The sequence below is a fragment of the Seriola dumerili genome, unplaced genomic scaffold (assembly GCF_002260705.1).
Source record: "Seriola dumerili isolate Sdu_G_001 unplaced genomic scaffold, Sdu_1.0 BDQW01000219.1, whole genome shotgun sequence".
Taxonomy (NCBI): domain Eukaryota; kingdom Metazoa; phylum Chordata; class Actinopteri; order Carangiformes; family Carangidae; genus Seriola; species Seriola dumerili.
The window spans coordinates 7,607,824-7,634,479 of NW_019174474.1; the positions used below are offsets into that span (position 1 = coordinate 7,607,824).

The 26,656-nt window shown below is 42.5% G+C and overlaps 2 protein-coding genes across 3 annotated transcripts; both read right to left on the reverse strand.

The window, feature by feature from the left end:
* Nucleotides 1-8,859: 8,859 nt before the first annotated feature.
* On the reverse strand, nt 8,860-17,139 carry igf2 (insulin like growth factor 2). The gene is made up of 4 exons (XM_022754221.1): nt 16,952-17,139; nt 15,855-16,005; nt 13,969-14,150; nt 8,860-12,467 (listed from the first exon to the last, which is right to left on the reverse strand). The coding sequence occupies exons 1-4, from the start codon at nt 17,024-17,026 to the stop codon at nt 12,228-12,230; spliced, it is 648 nt and encodes a 215-aa protein (XP_022609942.1). The 5' UTR covers nt 17,027-17,139; the 3' UTR covers nt 8,860-12,227.
* A 1,895-nt stretch (nt 17,140-19,034) lies between these two features.
* th (tyrosine hydroxylase) lies at nt 19,035-25,839 on the reverse strand. Of its 2 annotated transcripts, XM_022754268.1 has the most exons (14): nt 25,663-25,839; nt 25,284-25,367; nt 24,961-25,164; nt 24,002-24,176; nt 23,801-23,889; nt 23,603-23,670; nt 23,427-23,477; nt 22,635-22,780; nt 22,264-22,399; nt 21,408-21,477; nt 21,258-21,314; nt 20,610-20,705; nt 20,344-20,477; nt 19,035-19,636 (listed from the first exon to the last, which is right to left on the reverse strand). In XM_022754268.1, exons 1-14 carry the CDS (start codon nt 25,744-25,746, stop codon nt 19,477-19,479), a joined length of 1,554 nt encoding a protein of 517 aa, XP_022609989.1. In that variant the 5' UTR covers nt 25,747-25,839; the 3' UTR covers nt 19,035-19,476. The 2 variants fall into 2 exon arrangements, with proteins under 2 accessions (XP_022609989.1, XP_022609990.1); XM_022754269.1 differs by lacking the exon at nt 25,284-25,367.
* Between the last annotated feature and the right edge of the window lie 817 nt (nt 25,840-26,656).

Below are 26,656 nucleotides of genomic sequence, written 5' to 3' on the forward strand. Positions count from 1 at the left end.
AGGCCATTATTGGAACTACAAAATGAAAGCAAAAAATACCTCAGGATGTTCCCAGTTTTGGTTTTGAAATGACAGATTTTGAGAATCTTCATTTCCCCCTTTTTCTTTTGTTTTATCTTTGTCAGTAAATAAAATACACAGACAGAGATGGGAGAGAAACCCTCCCAGTTTTCTTGTCAAGTCATCTGAGTCCCTGGCAGAATTCCAGACTATTATAAGCTTTATTGTAAATGACATAGTTGTGTCTGTTCTTAGCCTAATTTTTTTATTGTTAGACTTCATATTATACTGGTAAAACCTGCTTTGGTACTGCTTCATATCAGTTGTCTGATTTTGTTTGCAACTTTTCATGCTGTCATCTTGGCCAGATCTCCCTTGCAACCAACCTCATTGGGACTTGCCAGGTTGAATAAAGGTTAGGTAAGAAAATAGATCCCCTCTCTCTCTCTTTCTCAGTACTATAGTCATAGCCAAGCAGCTGTCTGAGCAGTAACAGGTGTTAAAAGAGTCCAGAGTTAATGTACAGGTAGTGTTTCTCATGCACAGAAACTCATAGTTGGCTCTGAGCACCGGGAGCTGAGCAGCTCTCATTGTTCATCACACTGAGGGCTGCAGGTGGCCAAGGCTGCAGGGCTAATAACTGACATTATTAATTAACACACAGGGAGAGAGATGTCTCTCAAGAGAGAGAGAGACGTCTGAAACTATCAGCACAACCTTTCATTTCAAAATTCTTAAAAATTAGTTTCAGCCTGGAGGTCAAATAAAGACAAATTGTTATTTGCGGCGATGGCCTGGCAGTAATTGCTACCAGGCAGCAGTTCACTGAGCACACATGGGACAAACAGAAGGTTTGCAAGCAGCAGTTTGTCTGGAGGAACATCTCCCTGTTCGACCTGGCCTCAGACTGCAAGCTAACTCTCGCTTTAATGATAATAATAAGGCTAACATGGTATAGCCTCTCTTCCTCTGAGCCCACAATTACTAGCCTGGCACACTGCGTACGCACACAGTCTGTCTGGGGAGCAAGCCACTGGATAATTCCTGGTTACCTGTCGCAGCCACCTCTCACAAACACACTTAACCTACAAATGAAAAAAAAAAAAAAAAACTTTGATGGTTATGACCACATATGCACAAACATACATTCAGGAATATGCACACACTGCACATATGAATTAGCAAAACATGTTCAAGGAGCCAAACGTGGATTTGCAGCTAATTTTCAAGCCCAAAAACGTCTAGTTAAGGTGAAACCACTGCTGTTACCTCATCTCTCTTAACCCAAGAGGTGTTGTGCATACAGTGAGTAACAGGAAACACTGACAATATTAATTTATAATAAAACAAAGGCAAGTTGGAGGTGTTTTTGTAAGCTTTGTTTTTCCAGAATTATTATATATAATATAGACAACTGACTGTGACTGCTAAATCTCTGTCTCTCTAATGGCTGTTTTTCTTGGTTGATGAAAAGTTGACATTTTGGAGATAATAGGGTTTTTATGGGTCACTGACTATATGGTTTGATATGGTATTTGTTTTAATTCTCACATGTCTTTCCAGGGGTTGTCTGAACACAAGTATTGACACCCACTGCACCTGCACAAGCACTCCACAGAGATCACTCTGAAGTGACAGTGTCAAAACTTATCTAATAATCCCGAGCTTGTGTAATCAGAACCACCAACGGGCCGTAAATCCAAATCATTATCTCTCTTTCTGCCATTTTTATGGCTCAGTCATATCCTCTAATTTAGCATTATCTGGTTGAACATTAATCAGGCCCACCCCCACCCCCACCCCCATTTATCTCAAACTATCCCGTTGCTTTTCTCCACTCGACAGGCGGTGGACGTGATTTTTGTACCACTGGATTGAGCAGGTGCAAGTATTGAACTTTGGACTGGTGTCCAGTGAGGTCGCTGGCTGCCTGCAGCTACCCTCAGTACACACTAATGCAATGTGGACACTTCCAATTAAGGCAGGCTGCATACACAAGCATGAGACACATTGCACACATAGTGTACACACAAGGAGCCAAAATCCAAAAGACAATCAAAATAAGTCATTAAGTCTAAATTCGCAGCAGTCTTTTTTAAAAATTAAAAAAAAAAAAAAATATATATATATATTATTTACAAGAAGAAAAATATCATTGACTTCAAGCTGAGATTAGCACTAAAATATCAAAATTATATCACTATCTATTTTTGAAGTAAAAAAAAAAGATTTATAGTTAATGGTAGATCCACTGAGCTTCATGCAAACTTTCATTATAAAATCTTATTTTCTTTCCTCGCTGGTTTTCATATCTTTACTGGTTATCACCTTTGTTTAAATGGTGTAATATAACAGCAGATAAAGGCTCCTCAACAGAAGTTGTCTAGATTTGAATGCTGTTTTTACCACCTTACGGTCATGGACAGAACACGTTTTCCTCCTGACTGTTTTTTTTTTTTTTTTTTTTTTTTAACCTTCATGAAAAGCATAAGATAAAAATCACTCTAAGACCTGGCTGAGAGGGAAGTAACAAACTGTCTGCTCCAAACTGCTTCTTTTTCTACCATGTGTTGAAGGGGATTAATTCAACATGGTGATCCTTCCTCCCACCAAGCGCACACACACACACACACACACACACACACACATATATACACACACACACACACTCACAAATGCACACACATAGTTTCTCATCCTTGTACTCGCCTGGAGGCTTTGAACTTGGTAACACTGGCCAGGAAGGTTGAAAGTGCGTCTAGCCCTTTTGGATGTCAGCTGGCCACAGAACTTGGTCTTTTCTTTGATCCATCCCATAATAAAGATCAGAAAGATGAATGCTGGCCAGTCATAAGATCATCTATTCTTTTCCATCATGTCTTGCATCACTGTGCATATGTTCTCCACTGTGGCACAGTTTACTGCTCTCCCATAGGCAGACCATTAATTGCTTGGCGCCTCTCAAGAAAAAAACAGGAAAAAAGCAAACAAAGAAACAGTTTTGTTAATAGCCTGCTGCTGTTGGCTGCTGATTTGGCCCAAGTAGTAATGCCAATTCTGTTGGAACACACACAAACATCATACTGCCACCCATCATTAGCAGGGCTCCGTGAACACAAATGTTTGTGTGTGTGTGTGTGTGTGTGTGTGTATGGGGGGGGGGGGGGGGCATATGTGTATGCATATGTTCATATTTGCATGTCTGCAAATATGCACATGTTAATGTATGTATGAACGTGCATTTTCATGTATGTTTGTGTACTCATGCATGTTTGTTTATATTTGTGTACATGTGTGCCAGACTGGTGGCACTGCCATTATATTTAAGCATGCACCCACACACACACACACACATACACACACACACACACACACACACACGCACACATGCACACACGTATACATTCCCCATTCAGGTGAATGGGGATGTGATCTCGGACTTTTGGACCCCACTGTATACATAGTCTTTCAGCGGTGGCATTTTTGGACATCTTCCCATCCGCATTACTGAAGCATGAGAATGAAATTGACAGTCTTGGGATGAAGGATGGCACAGCAGACACAAACAACCGCTGCCAGCTTCCATGGCAAGTCTCAACAGACAATGGTTTAGGGCAGCCAAATGGCACAGTTGCAATGTCCTTCTTGAGCAATTTCCTCACAAATATTCGCACTTTTCTGTCGTGTTTTTGTCTGAGTGTTTGTGTGTCTGCTAGCGTTGGTGCATGGACTACGACAATATCTGAAATGTCTGTCATTCTTAGAAGAGGTCGTGATTTTCAGGATAAATTGAATTGCAATTATGAACATTTTTCACAGTGAAATGATAAGGGAATTGTGTTAATTCATTTGCAGATATCAATTATTTTATGAGCCAGGGGATTGGGCACGCTCTGCCAGTTTCTGAATCTGACTCTTTACAACACCGAAAACAGAAGTTGCAGAAAAACAAGGAGGAAAAAGGTCAAGGAGAGGAAGAGAAAGAGACCGATAGAAGGAAAGAACTCTGTGACCTCTGGGCCCTGGCGAGGGCCAAAGAAATGGAGCTTATCTTGTTAATGTGGGGAAGATAACCAGAATGCTCATCTGGCCGAAGAGAGAGAGAGAAAGAGAGAGAGAGAGAGAGAGAGAGAGAGGAACCTCCACTATAGCTGTATGCTGACACTGTTCACTCCAGAGACTGGAGCCTGTTTATGCGTGTGTGGGAGCATGACAGCTGGACACACACGCTGGCACTCACTCAACTGTTGCACAAAAGTCCAACTCAACACTTGTCATTCAAAAGCACATAATAACATCCACAGGGATCTGCGTATGGTTTATAAAAATGGAAAAACATGCAGAACAGAAGTTAGTGGAGGTGATTGTTCCCACATGGTTGTTTTTTTTGTTTGTTTTTTTTTTACTTTTAAATCAATCATGTATTTATTTATTTAATCAATTAATTATTTATAAGTGTGAGATTTGGGTGAAAAAAAAAAAAAATCTTGTTGTGAAATTTGCCAGCTGATTTTAGTGTTGTTAGTCTATTGAGTTCTTTGAGCTGGTAGTTCGTTCAGCGCTTCTTGTATTGTTTATCTCTACCTGAAGAGAAATGTTGCCAGCCACTCCAACAGAGAGTCATCCAACAGAGTTATTTGAAGTGACGGATAGGTATGGATCATGGCCTGCCTTGTAATTAAGAGAGATTGCTATTTTCCTCTTAGAATGGGCTCTCCTATCCTGATCTGTAATTATATGTTGTTCAAACATAGAGGGGAGTGTCCCTGGTTATTGTGCAGCCGGCTTTGTTCTGCCTCCACCACCACAACAAGTGCCAGCATAACTGATTGTCTGCCTTTTGTTTTAAAGTTTCAATTCTTTTTTAGTTTTTCACTAACAATAAAGTGTGTGTATCCAGGAGAATTAGTTTAACTGTGACAGGTTTGCATCCTTCACTCAGGGCAGGAAGGCAGTGTGTGTGTGTGTGTGTGTGTGTGTGTGTGTGTGTGTGTGGGGTGTGTGTGTGTGTGTGTGTGTGTGTGTGTGTGTGTGTGTGTATGTGTGTGGTGCGTGTTTGTGTGTGTGTGTGTGTAGTCCCAGGTAGTGCCCCAGTGACCTCCGCATAGTGACACTGACGTGCAACAATGATGAATGCCCTGAGAGAGTGAAGTAAGGACCCACCTGGATAATGTTAAAGTTAAAAACTCAGAAACCTTAAACGTTACAAGATGCTGACCTCCTTGTTTAATTAAGTGCAGCGTTTTGCTTTTAAACGTTTACTGCCACCCTCTTCACTCTTCCTGCAACACCTCCAATTAAATTTAGCCTTTAACAAATCCATGAATATTTCAGAGTAAAATACCGAAAGTAATAGAGGTCACCACTGCGGGAAAATGAAGATAGAGAGCAGTGATGTTTTATGTTGTCATTTGTATGAAAATGTGAATGGTTTAAAATCTTTAAAACTGAGCGGTCACAGGGTGTAACATTTGACCCCTGTGAATAAGTATAGCCCAGGCGGTCTCTGCACCACACACAGAGTATATTTCAGTGTAAAGCTGTGACCCCCTTGTTTTCCAGTAAGAGGAAATTGTCATGCAATGACCCATTGACCACACTGGAAACCACTTCCCCCTTTGTTATGATTTTGTATGGCTTAACCACCTCATTTCCCATGTTCTGGCCCTGCAGAATACAGTCTACCCCACACATTTTGTCACATCCTCATTGCTCTGCCGTTTCTCCCATCTCTGACCTTTCAGTGGTGTGTTGACAAAGACACCAAAAGCCTCAAAATTGCAAAACTTTACAAATGTAGCATCCAAAGCGCTCTATGTTTAGTGTGTGCGTGGGTTGTTCGAGCCTTCTCGTGCTTTTTAGGAGACGATCAGACATAGACCAAAGACAAACACTGACATTGTGCAGTTGTTTTTGTGCGCCCAAAGAGTTTGTTTTTGTCTCATCATGAATTCACAGCTTGTATTTCACACATTATAAACCGTGCCACACTCAATGCTATTTGTTAAAAGTAAATCAAATCCAAGAATGATGATTAGGACAACTTAAGATACGATAAAAATCATAGACTTGATTAAGAAGAAGATTCAGTATCCCCGACCCTCTTTTCTTCTCCTCACATAGTTTTACTTTGTAGAAACGCCACTAAAACTTCCACTTCATTGTTAATATGTCAGAACCTACGGTTACATAATTAGAAAAGCCTCCTCACAGCTCCTGGTTGATTAGGAATTAACAATTAGATAGTTTTGTGGGGCGCTGAAGAAACACAATCACCTCTTTATACTCTGCTGTAACCACCTCAGGGCCCATGCAAGGATGTAGATTGAATTATATTTTGCTTTATGAAATTAAGCTCTTTGGGGAAATTAGCCAAATGGTGATGTTTCTGTGTAATTAATGAGAGCAAGAGAGTGCTGGGTGCTCGAGCCCATACACACCACACACAGGAGTTTTGACTATTCCAGGGGGCCAGTACAGTTTGTCCTGGCCATAGAGGTTCTGTGGTATGACCCCCTTTCCCTCTGATTCTCCCTCTCTCTGTCTCTTTCTCTCAATCTCATTCCCCTCTCTCCATCCCTCTTTTCAGTCCACAGCAATTAGAGAGGCAAAGTGGGAGAAGAGGAATGTGTGAGCACGCTTTGTGGGGATTGGGAGAAAGAGAGAGGGAGTACAAGAGAGAAAGTGGGAGATAAAGAAAGAGGGAGAGATGAGAGAGAGACACAGGAGGGGAGGAGAAGAAAGGAGAGGAGAAGGCCTGTCTTAATTGGCCTGTGTGGCCACGCTGGGCTGTGATGGTCTGGGCTTGCCAAACCCTGTGCCTCAATAGTTGGCCTGGCCTTACATGCATCCCGTGCATCCGGCCAACCACAACTAACTCTAGTGTGCTCTTTGGCAGTTTCCAATGTCAGGCCTGGGAGAGTTGTGCCACCCACATCTACACTCCGCTCCACAGTTCAGGAGGCCTCTCTGATGGGGATGGATGCATGGGTTTGGGTTTATGGTTTATTTGGCTCCACCAGTTTAGGTTGAGGTGGCATTCCTATGCTCCTTCTATTGTTTACTTATTTAGGATAATGTTATAGTGATTTTTATGTCTCGGCTCCAGATTTAGATGCAGATGTAAATTTAAATTTGACAACAAGTTAAAAATGCACCTACCCAAATTACATGCATACCTTGGACACAAAGACAAATAATTTTCAGCCGTCCACGCTGTTTGGTTCTGCTGATATTTTCTGCAAAACTGAGTCATTAATGCACTGCAATCCCACATTAAAGCCTACACCGCACCGCTGTGGTGTCAGTTTTAATGATCTTGATAAGATTGAACCAACACAGCAGTCAAAGTCAACAATTGGGAAAACAAGCATATGTCTTTGTTCACAGTGGCCCAGCGGCCCGGTTTAGCCTGTTTTGGTTGACTTATGCTGTGCCAGACGCTGCCCTGCCAGGCACAGTGGTGACGTGATGTGCCCTGAGGACCAGAGAGTCCCTGATCTCATATCCAAGCTCTAGAGAGTCATACTATGTATAAACACCTGCTGGGAACAAGCTCAGTCCCAGAGCGCGTGCTGGAGAACACACACACACACACACACACACACACACACACACACACCCACACACACCCACACACACACACACACACACACACACCTGTCAGTAGGTTAAAAAAAAAAAAAGAAGCAAAGCACAGTGAGAGTAAAGTGTTTTGTGTAACAGTGACAGTGCAGGATTCACTTGCTGAGAGAGAAAATATGTGAACATTTGCTTGCAGGATCAGTATGTGCATGATTGTGTGTGAACTTGTGTGCAGCCTCTAGCCATCCTTCAGAAATGAACTGTTTTTGACAGCGTATGCTTCCAGCTGAGTGTTTTTCCCTCTTTGTGCAGGGGGATGGACTCCTTAGTAGGGCAATAAGGTTTCATGAGACAGGCAAAGGTGATTTAATTGAGCGATTTATGACCATAAAACACAGAACACAAGATCCTCTGCAACGATAGCCGACCAGCGTCTCCACTTTCCCAGAAGCAACACATGTGATTCTCATCACTGTAAAGCAGAACTTTGCACTACAGCCAGAGAAAAAGAGATTTCTGCCTCTCTTGGCTGTAAAGTTCAAACTCTTTGATGCCAACTTAAAGCAGAACTGAGAGCCACAGTAAACTGTGCTGCACCAAGTTAACCCCAATGCCCAAAACAGTTCCATTCTGGGAACAAAGATACTATACTCGAAATCTGCCCGGTAACAGACATCCCATGGGTGGGTATGTGCATGCATGTCAACAATGAAAGGTCGTGCCATTTTCAGAATATGCATGTGATAATTTGAGACATGTCGGTTACTAAACTTAGCCACTGAAGTGGAGCTTGCTCCAGTAGTTAGCAAGCCGCTGGAGGATGGAGGAATGGATGTACTGATGGGTGTGTCAGAGGCAGTGAGAACAGGTCAGGTTTAGTGTGGCATGCAGTAGAGGAAGGACTGAAAAGTTGCGGCCAGCCTGCTTGCGACTCTGAGTGCTGATTTCCACTTTGGCACACTCTGCACAATCACAGAGCAAGAGACAGACAGACAGAGACAGACGGACAGACATAGAGCCAGGCAGAGATGGAGACAGGGAGAGAGAAGAGAGGGGAGGGAGGGTGAGAGGAAGAGAGAGGGTGCTAAAAGCAGCTGGAGATTCTTTGCAAGGCCTTAAGATGTAATAAATCATTTACAGGGTACATACAGTTTAATTGATATAAAAAGATTTCAAAAATGGCCCTCAAGCTCAACTCACACAGAAAAGTGTTAACACACATCCAGGACAGGCAAATACACTGAACAAAGCAGTAAATCTTTTAGACATTGTACGTTTGATAAAATGTTTTTTTTTATTGATATTAAAAATGAAAGTACATGAATTGTGCATTTCGGACGTTCTAGCGTGCAGAGGTTAAATCAATAAAATACACACAGGCTGAGTGAGCTACTGACACAGAAAAAGTTGCCATTGCTCGGCAATATATCTCTTCATATTCAGCGAAAAGAAGTGGTTGTCTTTCACGCCATTCATTAGAACACTAGAGTAGCCTGTTTGAACATTACAATAGTGAATGAATGCAGTCCTAGCAGGAAAATATCGAATGAAATAGAAAATATAATAATAATAATAATAATAATAATAATTACAATAATAATAATTGCACTGCCTGCTTTGTTGCACAACTGAAGTAGAATATAATTAGAGACAGGACGCAGCCTTGATAATTGAGATCTCTCTGACAGAAAGAAGATATAAAGTAATGGGTTGACTCTCCACCACAGTATGGCGAGCATCCATTCAGTCTCCATATCATGGGGTGACGCATGACACAATGGAGGAGGAGGAAACTATAATGTGGCACAGAATGACCTTGTTTCTGACATGGGCTTCAGTGGTTTGTTACAGAGAGCTGTATCATTGTGGCCAGGTACGTGTAACAACCTCAGCTGCCCTTCCACAACAAGATTATCACTTACACTCAGCAACTACTCTACTTCTCCCTCGGAGAGCATAGATTGTTTTCTTTCTTTTTTTCTTTTTTTTTTCCTGAGTGCTTCAGAAATGGTTCAGCGTGACAGCCCTTCATCAAATGCATAATGGTTGGATGATTGGAAGATTGTGAGGGGTGAATGGCAGGCTAACAACCCTGTACCCCTACCCCCACCATGCAAACACAGATATACACCGATGACGCATAAGATCAGGGACATTGTCTTCTACAGAGAAGAGATAGATAGATAGATAGATAGATAGATAGATAGATAGATAGATAGATAGATAGATAGATAGAACAGTGAGGTGTTGAGCGATGATAATCTCTCCTTGATAGACAATGACCTTTAGGTGACCTTTGATGGTTGCTAGCATCCTAACGACATCACTACCTCCAATTACGGCACCGACACGTGTAAGTCACATGTAAGCTAAACCCGATACCTACAGCCGACCGGACATTTATGGCCTCGTGACCCAAACCAACACACGGCAGTGGCACTGGCACATAGGCAAGATGCTCCTTAGAAGATCATAGGACACCATGCGCAATTACAAAGACATGATTTAATGAAGGACTGATCATTCCCCCCGCCAGCAATACTAAAGTGGCTTTAAAAACATAGTGGGTTTGAGTACAATCAATGTTGAACAGTTATTTTTCCAATGATAAAAAGTCACTCACTGATGCTTTCCTTTTTCACAGACAACCCTGACAGGCTTCTGGAAATCCATGCAGACCAGCGTATTCAGAGTATGTGCCTATTTCTGTGACATAACATGCCTAAGCAATCCAGGCTATGCTGCTGTTAAAATATTAATTTAAAGTAACTATGGCAAACAAAAAAAGGAAAAAAAAAGACATTATTTTTGGTACAAAGCATCTACAAAAAAGCCTTACAACTCCAATTGGAAAACAGAGATCATACAAAATAAATCCGTCAGTTGAGCATCAGTGCTACGTATATTATTTGGACCAATTTTTCAAATATATTTTATAACAAAATAAATAATGCCTTTATACAGTGCCCTTATTTGTATTTCAACAAACACACAAAAAAGCTTGGCGGCTCATTACGCAAGATACAGCTCAGACTAAAGGAAAATAACACAACGTCCCTGGAAACTAATTATATATCTATATTTATATATATATTTATATATATATATAGATGTATATATATATATATATTCAAGTATTTGTTTTCAGGCAAAAGCATGTGAATACTACTGATATACAATAAAAATAAAATGTTAGTTTGACATTATTGCTGTTTTTTTCCCTTTGAATTGAAATTTTGTGCCTTTCTTTAGAACTGTAAAATAACATTATAACATTAACCATAGAAACAAAAAAAATGCCTAACTTGGAAAAACAGGAATGTCACGGTACCAGAAACTGACAGGGTTTTCCTTTTTTTCATTGAAACATTGATATGAAAAGAAAACAGAAAAAAAAAAGACAAAATAAAATATAATCATCATTATCCCACTCGCTCTTTGTCCATGCCATGTTACTTCCTGTCAGAGCAGTCTGCAAAGCCATGGCAAACAGGAAGTACTGTCCCAGAACTGTAGTACTGTCCCAATCCAGGCGGTCCACGGTGTCCCATATGTGTCCCCACACTGCTCCCTGTGTCCGGCAGCCTCAGAGGGACAGGAGGAACAGGGACTGGGTCTCAGGTCCCCCTTGCCACTTAATGCTGGCAAGCTAGTGATGAGCAGCCGCTAGCACTGTGAGCCTAGATGCCAACACAGCCCATATCTTTTCTCAGTGACACTTCCCCCTTGACATTGCCACTGCCAGGAGCTCCCCCATATCCTTTATTTTCCATTTTTTAAAAGTCACACTTTCCTTAAAACGGAAAGTTTTAAAATTCATTCAAAGAAAAAAAAAAACGTGCTTTTCAACCTCTTCTTTGAGTCCATTCCCAAAGCTAGCACCATGACATTTTTTTAAGCTACACGTTCATTGTTCATAAAAAAATAGTGCCATTTTTTTCTTTACTTTGACGTAATCCGTGGCAATGTGCAATTTTGCAGACTCTTTTCTGCTTTTTGTTTGTGATCAAAAGGTGCTGGAACAGGAATCTAATTTTACAAAATAATTCCTTACAGTGTGGAAGTCCCTTTATAGGTAGAGGTGCAAACTAATAAGAAAAAGAACTAAGTTTTCTTTTTGCCTCAGGAAAAATGATGTGGAATGGATTCTTTCATGCAAGCTGCTCTTCACTTTCAGTTGTCTTCCACAAGGACAAAAAAACATTCCGCTGGGTGTCCTCTTGACACTTGCAAACCACAGATCTCTTTCATCTTCTTTTCTCCCTTCCCTTTTCTCTTTTGCTTAAGGATCCACCTGAATTGCATTCAGCCGAATTGTTAACTTTTTGTTCATCATTTGTGTTTGTGCCTTTTGTGTCAGTGACTGAAAGAGAGAGGGAGCGTAAGAGTTCAGACAGGAAGAATGTGAAGGCATGTTTGTGTGCCGGAGGAGGGTGGATGGGTGGGTTTGACGGGGGCATTAGAAAAGGGCCAGGGGGTCAAGAAGTAGTGGATGAGAGCAGGGGGAGGGATTGGTGGGCTCGGACAGGGCAGGGGAGGTCAGAGAGGACTGCCACAGAAATGACGTCAGAGACAAAGCTATAATCCCCTAGTCTTTTTTTCTCCCTCCAAACTCTTGTCTGTGCAAAGGGCTGGCAGCGGGCTCATTTGTGGTTGACATAGTTGTCCGTGGCGAGCAAGACGGGAGGCAGTTTGCTGGGAAGGCTGATCAGGGGCCTGTGGAAGATTGCTTGCTCCTGTGCTTTGATCTTCTCCGCCTGCCTCCGAAACTTTTTGGCCCTCAGGATGGCGGGGACACCCCTCCGGAGCCGCTGGGCCGCCTTCCTCTGCCACACCTCGTATTTGGAATACTTCATGGTCACATGCTGCTTCCTTGGGACTTCCTATTGTGGCGTGCAGGCGAAAATAGAGGAAAAAGGGAAAAGAGGGAGTCAGTTCATTAGGGGTGATAAGATACGGTGCAAGTGCTTATTACAATGGAGGAAAGCTTTGTTTATTTTCATTGTTGGGCCACTCAAATGGAAATCAAATGTCATTCTTATAGCGCCGAGCGTCATAACAGACTCGCCTTGCCTCTGACTTGCCCTTGTTTTGGTTTCCTTGACTGAGAGAAGCTGTCAACAAGTGCTTAGTTCAGCCTCTTTAACATACTGTCAAAGGGAAGGGCGGTCACTCGCCTCATATACATATGAGGAGCACGTCGTCGTTCACCCAACGACCCGCTGAACTGACTAACCTCCAGAGGCCGAATGAAACAACACATAAGGACAATGTCATTTTAAAGCCTCTATTCTCACATGGCAAACTCCTTCAAGCAGCGCTAGGTGCCGTGCTTGGGGACGAGACACCGAGACAAAGTGGGAGTGGTAGCGGCAGAGCTAGAATTTATGCGTGAGTAGCCAGTGCTCCATCTGAATGGCTTGTTTTGGTCCTGCCACTTGAAGAGTGTTTATCCCCCTTCATTCACTTCAGGCCTGCTCAATAGGCTAAACACAGCTGGCCCTCAGAGCAGCCTGTACCCATCAACTCTCCCTGCCCAGACAAACTAGGGACATGTCCCAACTAATTCCCTAGCAGCCTCTTTATTGCATTTCAGACAGAGGGTCCATTACGCTCCTCCTGACATTTGCAGTATTTATTCAGTTTTTTCCTTGTTTACATCACCAGCAATCTCATACCACTGACACTGATTTTCTAACAAGTCAAAGCCAAAACATTATAAACATCTCTCTCTTCTTGTCTGAGAGAAGTGCTGGAGGGATTTTAAGAGGTCTGGGAAGCAGCCCCAGCTCTAGTCTTGTGACCACAGTGAAAAGACCTGAAACGCTTTGACGATTCCCTTCATGTTTGTGACATATTTCAGAGAAGCTCTGCTGGCCAAGTCAGGTGTTTTTGACCACACAGATCGAGATGCATGCCAGTTTTGGAGAGCTTGCTGTTCCGTGACTAATAATCACACACTCAGAACACACAGTTTGTTACGGACCAGCAGACTCCACCATCTCACAGACTTTCTCTCTCTCTCTCTCTCTCTCTCTCTCTCTCTCTCTCTTTCTCTCTCTCTCTCTCTCTCTCTCTCTCTCACACACACACACATACACACTCACGCCTGTGAGTATGACTCTGCCTTTTCCTGAATGTAATATGCTGTGACTGTCTTGTTGTTTTCCACGACGATCAGCACTTTACATGGAAGGTAACTGCTTACCAGCCACCATTTAACAAGATAAACCTGTCCTTGCGTGGGTTTCACTCTGTACTAGGTGTCAGGGACATAGGGGAAAGGCTCAGGGGTGAATGGAGGCGCACGAGATGAGGACAGATAGCGATGAGGATTAGCATTGTTTCCCATACTGATGTGTTGTTGTTGTTGTTGCGATGTACCTGTTTTAGTGCGGGCATCACGGGAATGACCTGTAGAGAGGTGGCCGACACGTCCCTTTCGGACTTGGCGGGTTTGGCACAGTACTGCTCCAGCAGGTTGAGGTCACAGCTACGGAAACAACACTCCTCTACGATCCCACGGTTCTGGGGGCGCCGGTTGCTACCCCTGCTGGTTGGCCTACCTGAGGAGAGACAAAGTGAAGGATAGAGAAAGGCGATGAGGAGGGCGAGGTTAAGGCCTAAGGATACAACACTGGCATCAGTAATGAATCTGGGTTGTTTTTGCAGGATTACTTTGGCAATCATAGCAGTCCATGGAGCAAAGAGGATAAAAGGAAATCTATGACCAACAGCAACAAATCTTTTTGTTTGTAGAGGATAATCTGATCTGGCTATCTGGAAGTCCTTTAATGAGTGAATACACAAGTAAACACCCTGCGCTGTAGACACTAAAAGAGAGTGACGGAGACAGCTAAGCTCTCAGACAGACCTTTGGGTGAGCGAATACATAAAATGGAAACTCTTCTGTGACCTTGTCCTTTGTCAAGTCAGCAGAGATAAAGAGGATGAGGAGGGAGAGAGGAGAGGAGGGGCAGGGAGGTAGAGAAAACAGGGATCAGTGCAGAGAGAGGGTGTGTGAGGGTCAAAACAGAGGGAAAGAATGCAAAACAAAAGAGGGGAGAGTGTAGACATGAGAGTAAAAGGTATAGAAGAATAAAGTGTGTGTGTGTGTGTGTGTGTGTGTGTGTGTGTGTGTGTGTGTGTGTGTGTGTGTGTGTGTGTGTCGTGTGCTGTGTGTGTCGTGGTGTTCTGGTGGGGGGGGGTTTAGCATGTTGCAATGGGGAACACTATCCGCAATCAATAAAGAGCTTGTTTGAAGTCCCGCGCCCCACACAATGTTGGAGAAATCTCATGAGAGGGAAGGCTAGATTTCATTGCAGGAAGAGCAACATGAGAGAGAAAGAGAGGGTGAGGAGCAGAGGAGGAGGAGGAGGAGGAGGGAGCACATCTATGTTGGCCCAAATTGGATAATGATCTTTCTGATTGGAGTGAAGCTTCTGTGGCAAGCGGCACACAAAGGAGCTGCCTGTCTCTCAAAGGCGCAAAGCAGTGAGTGGGACATGGCTAATATCATTTTCAGAGGGAAGGTGAAGTTATGTTTGTGGCAAACTCTGCAAACACAAGCTCATCCATTTGAGGATTAACAGCTCCCACAATGCATTCCCATAATGCTTTACAGCTATTCCCATCATCTCCACAATGGAGGCAATGATCAGAATTGATGTTAATGATCCTTCCTCTTAACCTGACATCAAAAACAGCCCCCCTCCCTCCCTCCCTCCCTCCCTCCGTCCTCTCTCTCTCTCTCCCTCTCCCTCTCTTTTTCTCCACCCCCCTCCGACTCATCAGTGTGGTCGCCTGGCCTGGGAACACTGGTGCTGAGGTGACTGGTATGCCTCTTGGGGTGCTATTACTTTACTGGTAAACAAGCGGCCCATTGTGTCGCACTGAGTCGTGTGTGCCTTCACAGCTCGCCGGCCTTTCATATGCAATGAGAGGTGGTATGGGCTGGAGGCAGAATGCGCACACTCAGCAGAGCAGCCTGGACGAGGTCTTGAGACACACAGCTGGCTATAATCTCCCTCTCTCTCTCTCTGTCTCTCAGTCAGTGTGTGTGTGTGTGTGCGTGCATGTGAGTGTGAGTGCGTGAGAAAGAAAAACACCAAACACGCATACCACACAGCCACAGACAAGAGCGATACTCTCAGCTATCCAAACAGATGTGTGCGAATGAACAACAGCGAGACTCGACAGAGGGGAGTAAAAAGAGGGAAATCGACGTTCATGCAGCTCAGTGTGAAAACTTGTAGTGCGCCGAAACCTACTGAAATAGAAGCCTCTGTCTTCACAGACAAACTGCAGCGCATCCACCAGCTCTCCCCCACACAGCGTCTCCGCCGAGGCCATTTCCACAACGTAGAGCGTCAGGGCCAGTGCAAACAGCAGCGCAGGACTGGACGAAGACATTTTCCTGACCTGCAGACAAAAAACACACATTGCAGAATGAAGCGTCGGCTCAACACACGGAAAGCACACAGAGCAGGAGTGATGACATGAAAGGGTTCTCTTGACGAAATTCTCAGATGACAGCCAGATGTTGCCTTTCAGTGTGACAGGCTAGAAGGGGGATCCAGCTCTTTACGCATTCACATTTGCACGCTTGTTCAAGATGCTACGACTCCCTGTGTTAAATAATGTTTCTATGCATTGACCTACTAACTCAGAAAAGGCCTATTGCGTGAGACAAATGATGCCAAATTAGCAGTTTTTGGCTTCCCCCCCCACACCCCCGCCTCACACCCCCCACCCCCTCGACAGTTATCTCCCGCTGTCACCATGTCGCACCTGAGAGAAGTGCTTATTCTGGAGGAAAAAGTAGACGGTATCTCTGGTTTCACACCCTTACACAACTCTCCAGAAGTTGCAAGACCGGCTGCTCGATAGTTAACTATCTGAAAAGCTAGACTCAGCATATATTTTCCCCTTGCTCACCCTGAAGCGAGCTCACTGACCCTCAGACCTACCGCCCCCTATCTGCCGGCAGAAAAGACCAGCTGTTTGCTCCGAGTCCAGCGAACGGCGCACCATCCAGACAGAGAGGAGAATAAAACACCTCTCAACTCCTTTCTTCTATCCTGTCAGATTACCTGTTGCACAAACGCCTCAAAGCTTCATCCGTGTCATGTATGCATCTTCAACTTTCTCTGTTGCATGCGAATTAAGAGATGCCCGGTTGCTCATATTGCACAAAAAAAGAAAAAAGGAAAAAAAAAAAATTGTATGCGAGCAATGCATCAGCTCAGCCCGAAGCGGTTTTCTCACCCATAAAGCGAAGAAGACATCGTTACAACCCCGCCAGAGGTCTTTCAATACACGCACAGCACAACCGCAGAGTACAAAACTACTTGTTCCCTCTGGTTACCTTCATTCTGCTGCTCTCCGTTCTCCGGCAGGTGTGGCAAAGTGAGTGGGGTCCGTGTCTTTGCTGGGTCTCCATGTCAGATGGCAGTAGTCAAAACGTTGGTGGGGGGGGTTATTTGGTTGGAGAGATTGCAGGTGAGTTAGTTTCCCAGTTAGTGAGGCTATAGAGATGATGTGTGACAGGCTGTCCCAAAGACCAGGCGACAGGCAAAACTTCTCAGGGAGAAGTATTATATACCAAACACGCCCCTTACACCCACACCCCACCCCCTCGCTCCTCCTCTTCACGGCTGGTAAAAAAAAGAAAGAAAGAAAGAAAAAAAAAAAAACGGTCCAGAGACGTTTTATGGAAAAGTGCTTAAAGGGAGAAAAAGCAAAAAGAAGAAAGAGAAGGAGAGAGTGAGAGTGACAAAAATATGGAACAATTCCATAGGCATTTTCCACGTTTACGCACTGTAACCTACAATCACAATGTTTACACACAGGACGCAGACTGAACAAGAATAGACGTAATTCCTCAGACTCCAAGAAAAATGTCAATGTCTCCGCCCTGCTGTAATTAAGATTAACATTCAGAGTGGGAGCAGTGCGGCCAAGGTCTGCGGCTTCCCTCTGACTCAGGTGAAGATGTAGTCACTGGGGTCAAACCTGACTGACACTGCAGTGGAGGTTGATTGCTGAGGTTGTACTAGCAGAGGTATGCTGGGGTTGATACGGAGGAGGAGAATGATGCAGCAGTGACTCTCAGTGACTGATACAGAGATTTATGGGTGTGACGAAGAGTCAGACGTGTAGCAGAAAAGAATCGGCTGCTCACGAATAAAATAATAATAATATTAAACTAATCCATGCATCACTCATACGTTGTGGATAACCACACTCTGTCCTGTCCAGATGTGAAGCCTCATCCAGATGTTGCACAGGCAGCTTTACAATAGAAAAAAATAGAGGCTGCAAGCATCAATCTGGAAAATATGATTTTACATGTAAGCGTAGCGCATTCACTTTCTTTCTTTATAAAACAGTTAGAGGGTTCCTTTATGTAAGTGTGGCTTCTGCAGAAGGTAAGGATCTGGACATGTCTTCAGACTCAGACTGACACCTAGTGGTCCGGGTAGTGAACCTCCATTTGTTTGTCTCACAGCTTGCAGCAGGTTGGATGGCTGTTTTGTGTGTTGGGCTGCTGGTCCAGGATCTGATTCACAACCTCTTCCCTGACCAGCAGGAAGGTTGTCCGGGCAAGCTCCCAAAAGTTTCTTCTTTCATTAGGAATTTGTTATTGTTTTATTGTGTCATAACTCATGGGCAGTAAGTTGCCCCAAATAGCAAATAGGTATAAAGCAGATCAATTTGAGTTTTTATCATTGATCTAGGTGTCTGTACTATTAATGTAGATGGTGGTCATAGCCTACAACACAATTTTTCCAATGTTATAGGCTACTTTCTAAAGTTTTTTTTTTTTTCGTCCATATTTGTAGTTTCTTTTGTCATTCACATTTTATATAAGCTTGTTTTCAACCACGAATGACATTGCAAAACAGCCCATTGTGGTTAAGGGCAGGAGGAGAGAATTAAGAAGATTTAGTTCTTTAATAAGCTCAATAAGAATCTGCTGTGATTTTTACATCAGGCAACCTGCTGGACAGCCCCCTCTTGTGGCAGACAAATGTAAACTGTTAATCAGCCAAGCATATGAATGAGGCATTTCTGTCTCTCTGGTCAGACCTGAGAGGAAAGCATTATCATAAAGACTCACATATAATTGTCTGTTTTTCACAGGAGCTGCAGAACTAAACTTGGCTGTAAAGATGACAGCAAAAGGTAATGTTGCAATTATTTATTATTTGACAGATTCTTTTTACGGAAGCAGTAATCAACAGTTCATAACATGGAAAGTATGTTTCATCATTTCTTTTCTTTTTTCTATGCATTTGCACACGAAAACAACATAAAACCAAATAAATCTGCAAGTTTAGAGTTAATACTCAAATACTGAATTCACATGGAAAAAAAGCCTTTAACACAGAAGAGATAGATTTTTTTTCCTAAATAAAATAGATATGATTTAAATATACACTTTATTATACCATTATTTTTTCTTTGATTTTAAAATAATTATACCATACCCATTTAGTTTTATTTTAATACATTCATTATCACAGTTCCCTTTGATTTTGGTTCAAATTCTGACATAATTCTCAAACAACACAAATTTGCTTTAAAAGCATGAATGGCCCAGTCGATAAAACCCCATCATTCCACAAAAGGATCCACACTCAGCAAGGCGTGAAACATCTTTGGAAACGTTGCCTGCGCTGTGTATTGAGGTTTTTAATGGTTGCAACCTTGTTGGCCAAACAGCCAGCCACAACAAGCAACAACTCAGCAGGAACAGCATCATACTGGAGGTACAGCACAGAAAGATGAACACATCGGTCTTGTTTTACACGTCGGACGTCGCAGAGCACAGCGGAGAGGAAGCAAACAACAGCAGGATGGTCACAGACTGAGCGGAAGGGGGCATCATCATGACAACACACTGAGGGCATCTGTCAGCATCTTTAGCTCATCCTTCACTCCCTCCAGGCCTCCCTGGATCTTCAGCGGGTTGTCCAGGACCTCAACGCTGCTGGTGTAGGGATCGAACCTCACTGAGAAGGGACGCTTGATACCGGCCACATATGTCCTGGTTGAAGGTATGAAGAGGTCAGAAAATAAAAATAAATAAATAAATTAAAAAAATCTATAGCATGACCTAAAGAGTTGAAAGGTGAAGTCGTCTTTGAGCTCTACTTGAATGTGCGCATTGAAGCTGCCCCCGTTTCAGAATTGTAAACCCAAATATTTCACTTGGCTGCAAGAAACTTCCCTTTAACTGACTAGAAAAAGTTGCCCCAGTTTTGTTCAGCCTGCTCTATATAGAGACTGGGATATCCTGCTTATTTAAGCACCGCATAAGAAATACACTCTATATAACGACATTCATAATGTACCCTGTTTCATATTTACTATGCTAGGGCTGCACAAACATTCCCAGGCTGATATTTTCTCACCCAGTGTGGCAGGGATGTCATGTGCTATATTCTACTAGAGACCAGATACTGTCAAAACACTCAGTAAAGCTACTTGTTTTGCAGGGCAACATTTGATGTGTTTGCCAAATAAAACTCCAGCATTTTGCCTTGGTAAGAAACACTACATTAGTAACAGCTGTCTTCTGGCTGCTATGGCTGACCTACAAAAGTTTGTGGCCTTAGGGGTTGGCTGGCTGTTCTCTGACCTTGTCCTTACATAACCCCTCTCCTTTTTGTTATTTTTTTCTTCTTCTTCTTTTCTCTTTCTGTCACTGTATGTTCTTGTGTATTTGCATGTGTTGGTCCAAAAAGAAAGTACCTGAATTTCTCCTTGGCATCTGAAAAACTCTCAGAAACGAAGTAGACAGGCTGGTACGTCTGGTCTTGATAGGGCTGCACGGCTGCAGCCTCTGGTTCGAACTCCCTGGTCTCCGGTTCGTCAGACAGGGAGTGCTGGATGGAAGATGAAAGAGAAAGATGGAGAATTAGCCGACAGCTCAATTGGCTGCAATTGTTGAATTTTCTTATCCAGAGAGTGGTATCGACTGTGAAGAGAGAGCAGAGAGAAAACATGCTGGAACTCACCACAAGCTCTCCATAGGAGGAGAGCAGTCCAGCGCCATAAGCCTTCACCTCACCGTTCTGTTTACACAAGCCATACTCGACGGTGAACCAGTACAGCTGATGGGGGGGGGGGGATATAAAGAGTGTGACTGAGAAAAAGAAAACTGCTATGGACATTTATTATTTATATGTCACATTTTCAATAATGGACTTCACAAAAATGAAAAGGCGGGGGACATGAGGTCAAAAAAGGGGGAGGGCTGTATATCTCTTCTTTTGGCAGAAGGGAGGATTGTCTGATTGTTTTGGGAGAGCGTGGGAGAGTCTCTCATTTTTTTTGCTCAAGATTTACTTTTTTTCTTCATTTTCTTGCGAAATTCACCAAAAAACAAAAATGGAATAGTTCAGACCAAATATTTACATCCAGTAAATGTGGGCGCTATTGACCAAAAGGTGTGTCTTGGCGTACATAATGTTTTGAGAAACAATACTGAACATTTTCTCCCTTAAGGACACACCATTTCTAATTTCATTCTCAGTCAAGGGGACAATTGAAAGGTAATTTTATTAACCCTGAGGAGGGTCTTGCTTGTTAGAAGTCAAATATATAGTTTAGCACCTCTCTAAACCTCCCTAAGTATTTCTGGTACCAGAGTACAAGAGTCTTACTGTGGACAGTTTCTCAATATCTTCATCTGAAGCCCCAAGTGATGCCAGACCAAGGTTCTGCAACAAATCATCAATAAATTGTCATGAAAACATAAAATCACAGGATGCAAACTAATATTCTGTAAGTCTGCAAGATCCCCCAACATTTACCTGTGAAAACTGGGCAAAAGTGCGGTCGGCCAACATGGGGACGTGGCCCAAAAGTTCATGGACACAGTCTCTGAAGAGAAAGAGAGAGAGGGAGAGAAATTCAGCTGCGACCAGATTTAATCCAAACTGAAATTTTCTACACAGATCAGTTTAACTAAATACAGACTTTGTGATCACAAACTGGCACTTTAGTCTGGTTGCATACAAAACAGTGGTTTCAGAGTGAAAAACAATTCAGTCCCCAGTGTGAAACAGAAAAAATGAAGGCAAAAAGCAAGAAAGAAAAGAGAAAAGCCAGACTTTTTCCCTCTTTTTTTACTCAAGAAGTTTTCTTATTTTAACAGAAAACTGAAAATGCTTGCATATAGGAACATCTTTTTCATTTTAACTTTCTGTTTTTGTTATGCCTCCACGCCTGCGACAGCAATGGCCGGAGGCATTATGCTTTTTTGGTTGTCCGTCCGTCCCATTCTCGTGAGCACGATATATCAGGAACGCCTGGGGGGAATTTCATTACATTACTGATTTAAAGATGAACTGATTAGATTTTAGTGATCAAAGGTCAAAGGTCAAGGTCACTGTGATTTTACAACACACATTTTTGGCCATGACTCAAGAATTCATACAATAATTATGATACACTTAATACACTTAAAGTTCCTTCAAAGTATCCACTACATATATTATATGAGTCTGGACAGACATGGATGTAAACTGCAGTGGTTGGTTGGTACACACATATCTCAGATTTAAAGATGGTAGGCGTGTGGAGGTTTACTAAACATTACTGCAGAGACACTGACAGCACATATATTTTTGTGAGGAGTTTAAAAAGAGGAGTCACAGGTGTACTCACGGTTCCGGGGAGTGCATAGGAGAGGAAGCGTGTCGGATGTACTGGGTGCACTGGAACACCCGGAATGCCAAACTGGCCAGGAAATCTCTGGCTGAGAGCAAACCTGCCACTGGACGCAGCAGGAACCCTGTACGCTCTGGGTGTTTTCTGTGATTGTGTGTGTGTGTGTGTGTGTGTGTGTGTGTGTGTGTGTGTGTGTGTGTGTGTGTGTGTGTGTGTGTGTGTGTGTGTTTTTTGTAAGGAGGGGGGAGATGAAGAGACAAGTTGAAGAGACAAAGAGGGAGCATAAAACCTTGGGCTGATGGCCACTAAACATTTGTTCCAAGTGGTTGTTTTCTTGCAACTTTCATTGTTTCTCATCTTGTTTTTACCTTTGAGGAAGCGTGACACGTCTTCCAATTGGGGGATGTTGTCTGGACTGTACCCACAATGCCTTTCCAGCAAGCGGAAGGCCTCGAGGTATTCGTTGCAGGCATGGGTGGTATACAAGTCCCTCAAGGTTGAGTAGACTTCCCGCCTGATTGGGGATATAATTACATAAAAATTCAGATTAATTGATAATAACAAGATATGTCTTGTGTCCTTCTGGAGTATAAAAAAGCTCGAAACTACTGAACAATTAACAAAATCCACTATAAATATATTGAAATTAAATTTGGGACTATTTTTCTTATATCTTGCGCTGCACTTTGGTTTGCCTTCTTATTGAAAACTGCTATACAAATAAATGTTCCTTGCTGTACCTTATAAATCTATAAAGGCATAGGCATCATCAGAAAGGGAGCGTCAGTAACTTTGGTGGACTCATAAATCTTAAGTGATAACTTTTCTTTTAGCTGGAACTGTCAAATCAAAATTAACGATTCAAGTGAAAATCCATATTTTGTGCTCAGATGAACTCAAGCTGCTTTGATAGTCCCCCACCCATCCCCATCTGTAACTAATGTGCCAAAATACCCATGACAGACAAACCAAATCCAGCAGTCTCAGATATGAGATGAAACCCAACGCCCTGAGTGGTGAGACACTGAAACAGCAGGAAGGCCAAAGTGCTTGTTTGCGAGTCAATTTTGATTTTATGCTTGGTGGTGTAAGTCGTCAGCCTTCACATGCACAACATATATATATAACAGCATTGTAAATTAGCATGCAGCAGCCCTTACCATGTACCAATCTCCTCCTCTGTGTATTCCACTTTGGGAATCGTCTCTCCACTGAGGATAAACATACGTACAAATGTATCAGGAATAATCGAGTTTTAGTTTTCTGTCTGTTTTTTTTTTTTTTTTTTGTTCAGATGGATGTAAGTGCAGTATTAAGGCAAAAGACTGTATCTGACTGTCTGTATCTGAAGGCGATGTCACCAATCATCTTCCTCCTCTGTCTGTAGGCCGGGTCTGTGAAGCCCTATTCAAATCAAATATATCAAACACTGATCACATTTTCTGTGTCATGACATATTGGTCCAACAATATAACCAGCCAAGTAATGACAACTGTTTCTCATTGTGCACGCCACTGGCAGAGTTGGTACTCACAGGATGGTCTTGATCTAAGTCTGGATCAAATTTTGTGACCAGATGATGACATCGGTCCAAGTCTGCTATTTTCTTTGGGAACCAATGAACTAACAGAGAAGGAAGGGGAAGTGACTCAGTTCAGTTGTGCTGTTTTTGTGATTAGTTCTGCAAAACATAATAATTCTACTTCATTTTGTAAAAGCAGTGAAAGGCTGTTACATTTGACTTCTTTGGTGGTTTTAACATCCTCCGCGTTCCTCTTGATGGAGCTGATGAGAGTACTGACGTCTGAGAGGTGCACCTCACAGCGGACAAAGTACTCCAGGCCTTCCAGGCTGTCCTTGAGCTTTCGGCACGGCCGCGTCTCCAAATGGTGCATCTTAGCTTCAAATGTCTGAAATACAACCAATACAACGGAATGTGCTGAATCACATTCAAAGCATGACAAAGGTGGGGTACAGTTATGGAGCACAATATTTCATATGGAGAGGAGTGCCTCCTCTCAATCCTCTGTCACTAAGATCTTCATTTTTGACACAAGCAAGCCCATTAAAAACGTGGAGCAGTTTCTGTGACTCAAAAATAAAATGTGCATGCATTCCGTGTCATTTAAAAACATTTTTTGCCAAACAAAAGACGTTATATTACAGTTTCAGACCATTCCACAATCTTCATCTCTCATAGAGGGACGGGATTTCACTGTCCAGTAAATGAGATGCACTAGCCCACAGTATATCCAATAATGAGGGATATAATATAACATTGATTACACATATTTATCTTCCAAAACCTTTTTTGGTTGGCTACCACATCTAATGAAGCACCATTTATAAAGGGACTTTCATTTTATACAAATGTTTTAATGTTAAGAAATCATTTGCTTATTCTTTAGAGATCAGTAATAAGCCATTGATAGAACATCTTTTGGGTTGCCAGGTTGTGAAAAATCACTTTCCTCATGGAAAAGGGCTCCAAATGATCTCGACCACAATCTATTCATCAACAACTTATCAGAAAGTGAGAAACCCATGAGCATATTAATGAATTACCAACATTTATAACTGTATTCCGAAAATAAAAAGAATAAACACCAACCAGAGGGAATTTTAACAACCTCACAAATTCATTGTAACCTTTAGTCATTTGTGGAAACTCTCGATGCACATCTACTGTGATACCTCGAAAACTTTAAGTGTCCGCGACAGCGCAGGAGTCTTGGAGTTCCTTAACGTGAAGAAGAGGTTGAGAAGCGCTTTTCCATCGTCTTCCTCAAACACTATCTGTTCACTGGCCTCTGCAGCCTCTGCCGCGGCAGCGGCAGCTTCCCTCTCCTTGCGCGCGTCCTCGATCAAGCTTTGCCGTCTACCGAGGAATCTGGGAGACTGTTCAAAAAAAAGGAGAAAGATATAAAGTCCGGCATGCAGCAAAGGTTTTGATTTTACTCACTGACAGAGCACACAGACACGAGAAGAGAGCAAGGTATCTGCTGGGCTTTTCTTACCTTTTGGATATCTCTTTGGATATTTGATGGGAGCGCTTTACATCTCCAAATGCGCATTAGAACAGCAATGCAGTCAAGGTAAACCTACGACATAGCTAAGACTGAGTAGCTGCCACAGCAAACATTTAAGCTGGTGTTAGCTATAAATTCTAGAATTCTTTTTTTTTTCCTATGTGGATATGATCTTGTGCACATCAGCCAGTGCGTAATGTTCGCCTCCACCCCCACCTCGCCAAACTGTCTGTGCGCAATAACGCTAACTTTTTAGTGGTGCTCTGAATATAACTTAGACATATCACTGGGAAAAACAATTACAGACAGAAGATTATAACTCAATCTTTAAAATTTTTGTAAATTTGACACTGTTGATATTTCTTACCGTGATGGAGTCAGACCTCTCCAGCTCGGATGCTGCTCTGCGGATGCTCTTTGTGGAGGATGTGGAGCTGCTTGAAAGGGGCATCTTTAGTCTTCTGTATTATCTTTGTTTGCGAGTCAAAGTGTGACTGGAGTGACAGTGTAGCTGTGGCGCTCTCGAGACCTCTCAAGCTGTGCTGTGCGCCCAGAGCTTTCCTTTTTTGTTGAGACAGGTTCCCTCTTTTTATGGGGTCATTTGTTTGCAGTTTCTGACGTCAAACACGCTAATCCCACTCTAATCAATCAATGCGCAGAATCTATCAGTCACAACGTAACTTGGAGCCGTCTATTTACAGTGATATGACCTTTTGTAAAGTGCATACAAACACAGAGAATTTTCAAACAGAGCGTATTCCTAATGTTTGGCACATTTACACTCATGAAAATCATCAATAATACAATGAATGTTGAATTTACAATAAAATTAACATTTTAAGGGCATTTCAAGTTATTATGATTTATATTTTTTTACTTTTACTAAACAGAACATTTTGATAATTTAATCTCTAAACACTTCTTTATAATAATTTAATGTAAATTTCATATTAAATGGTTTTTCAAGTTTTTTCTTCTCAGTTCATGTTTATTTAATCATAAGTTTTTACATAAGTAAGGTGCAGTTTTGTGGTTACAAAAAACAGCTGGAAACACTGTAGTCAACTTAAGACAATAATGAAAGCTTTGACCTCAGGGCTTTACATAAAGGTTAGACCTGAGAAAAGTCAACTGTGGAAAATTAAGTCACTTTATCAGTTCAATCCAATCTCCACAGATCCTCACAAAATTAGATTTGATTGTGGAAACACACACACACACACACACACACACACACACACACACACACACACACACATAATGAGGAAAGTGAGAACAACACATTGTTTTCCTGTTTAGGCCACTATGTTTGATTCTTACCTCAGCAACAACCAAATCAAGTGAATGTGCGCTGCTTTTGG

Bases quoted from the DNA above. Each gene is read 5' to 3' on its own strand.
- igf2 (XM_022754221.1), bottom strand. From the start codon at position 17,026: ATGGAGACCCAGCAAAGACACGGACCCCACTCACTTTGCCACACCTGC. The intron at 16,006-16,951 runs GTAACCAGAGGG...TTTTGTCTGCAG, and splicing joins CGGAGAGCAGCAGAATGAAG to GTCAGGAAAATGTCTTCGTC. The intron at 14,151-15,854 runs GTAGGTTTCGGC...GTCTCTCCTCAG, and splicing joins AGACAGAGGCTTCTATTTCA to GTAGGCCAACCAGCAGGGGT.
- th (XM_022754268.1), bottom strand. From the start codon at position 25,746: ATGCCCCTTTCAAGCAGCTCCACATCCTCCACAAAGAGCATCCGCAGA. The intron at 23,671-23,800 runs GTGAGTACCAAC...TGATTTGAATAG, and splicing joins ACTTAGATCAAGACCATCCT to GGCTTCACAGACCCGGCCTA. The intron at 20,478-20,609 runs GTGAGTTCCAGC...TCTTCCATCCAG, and splicing joins CCTCCTATGGAGAGCTTGTG to CACTCCCTGTCTGACGAACC.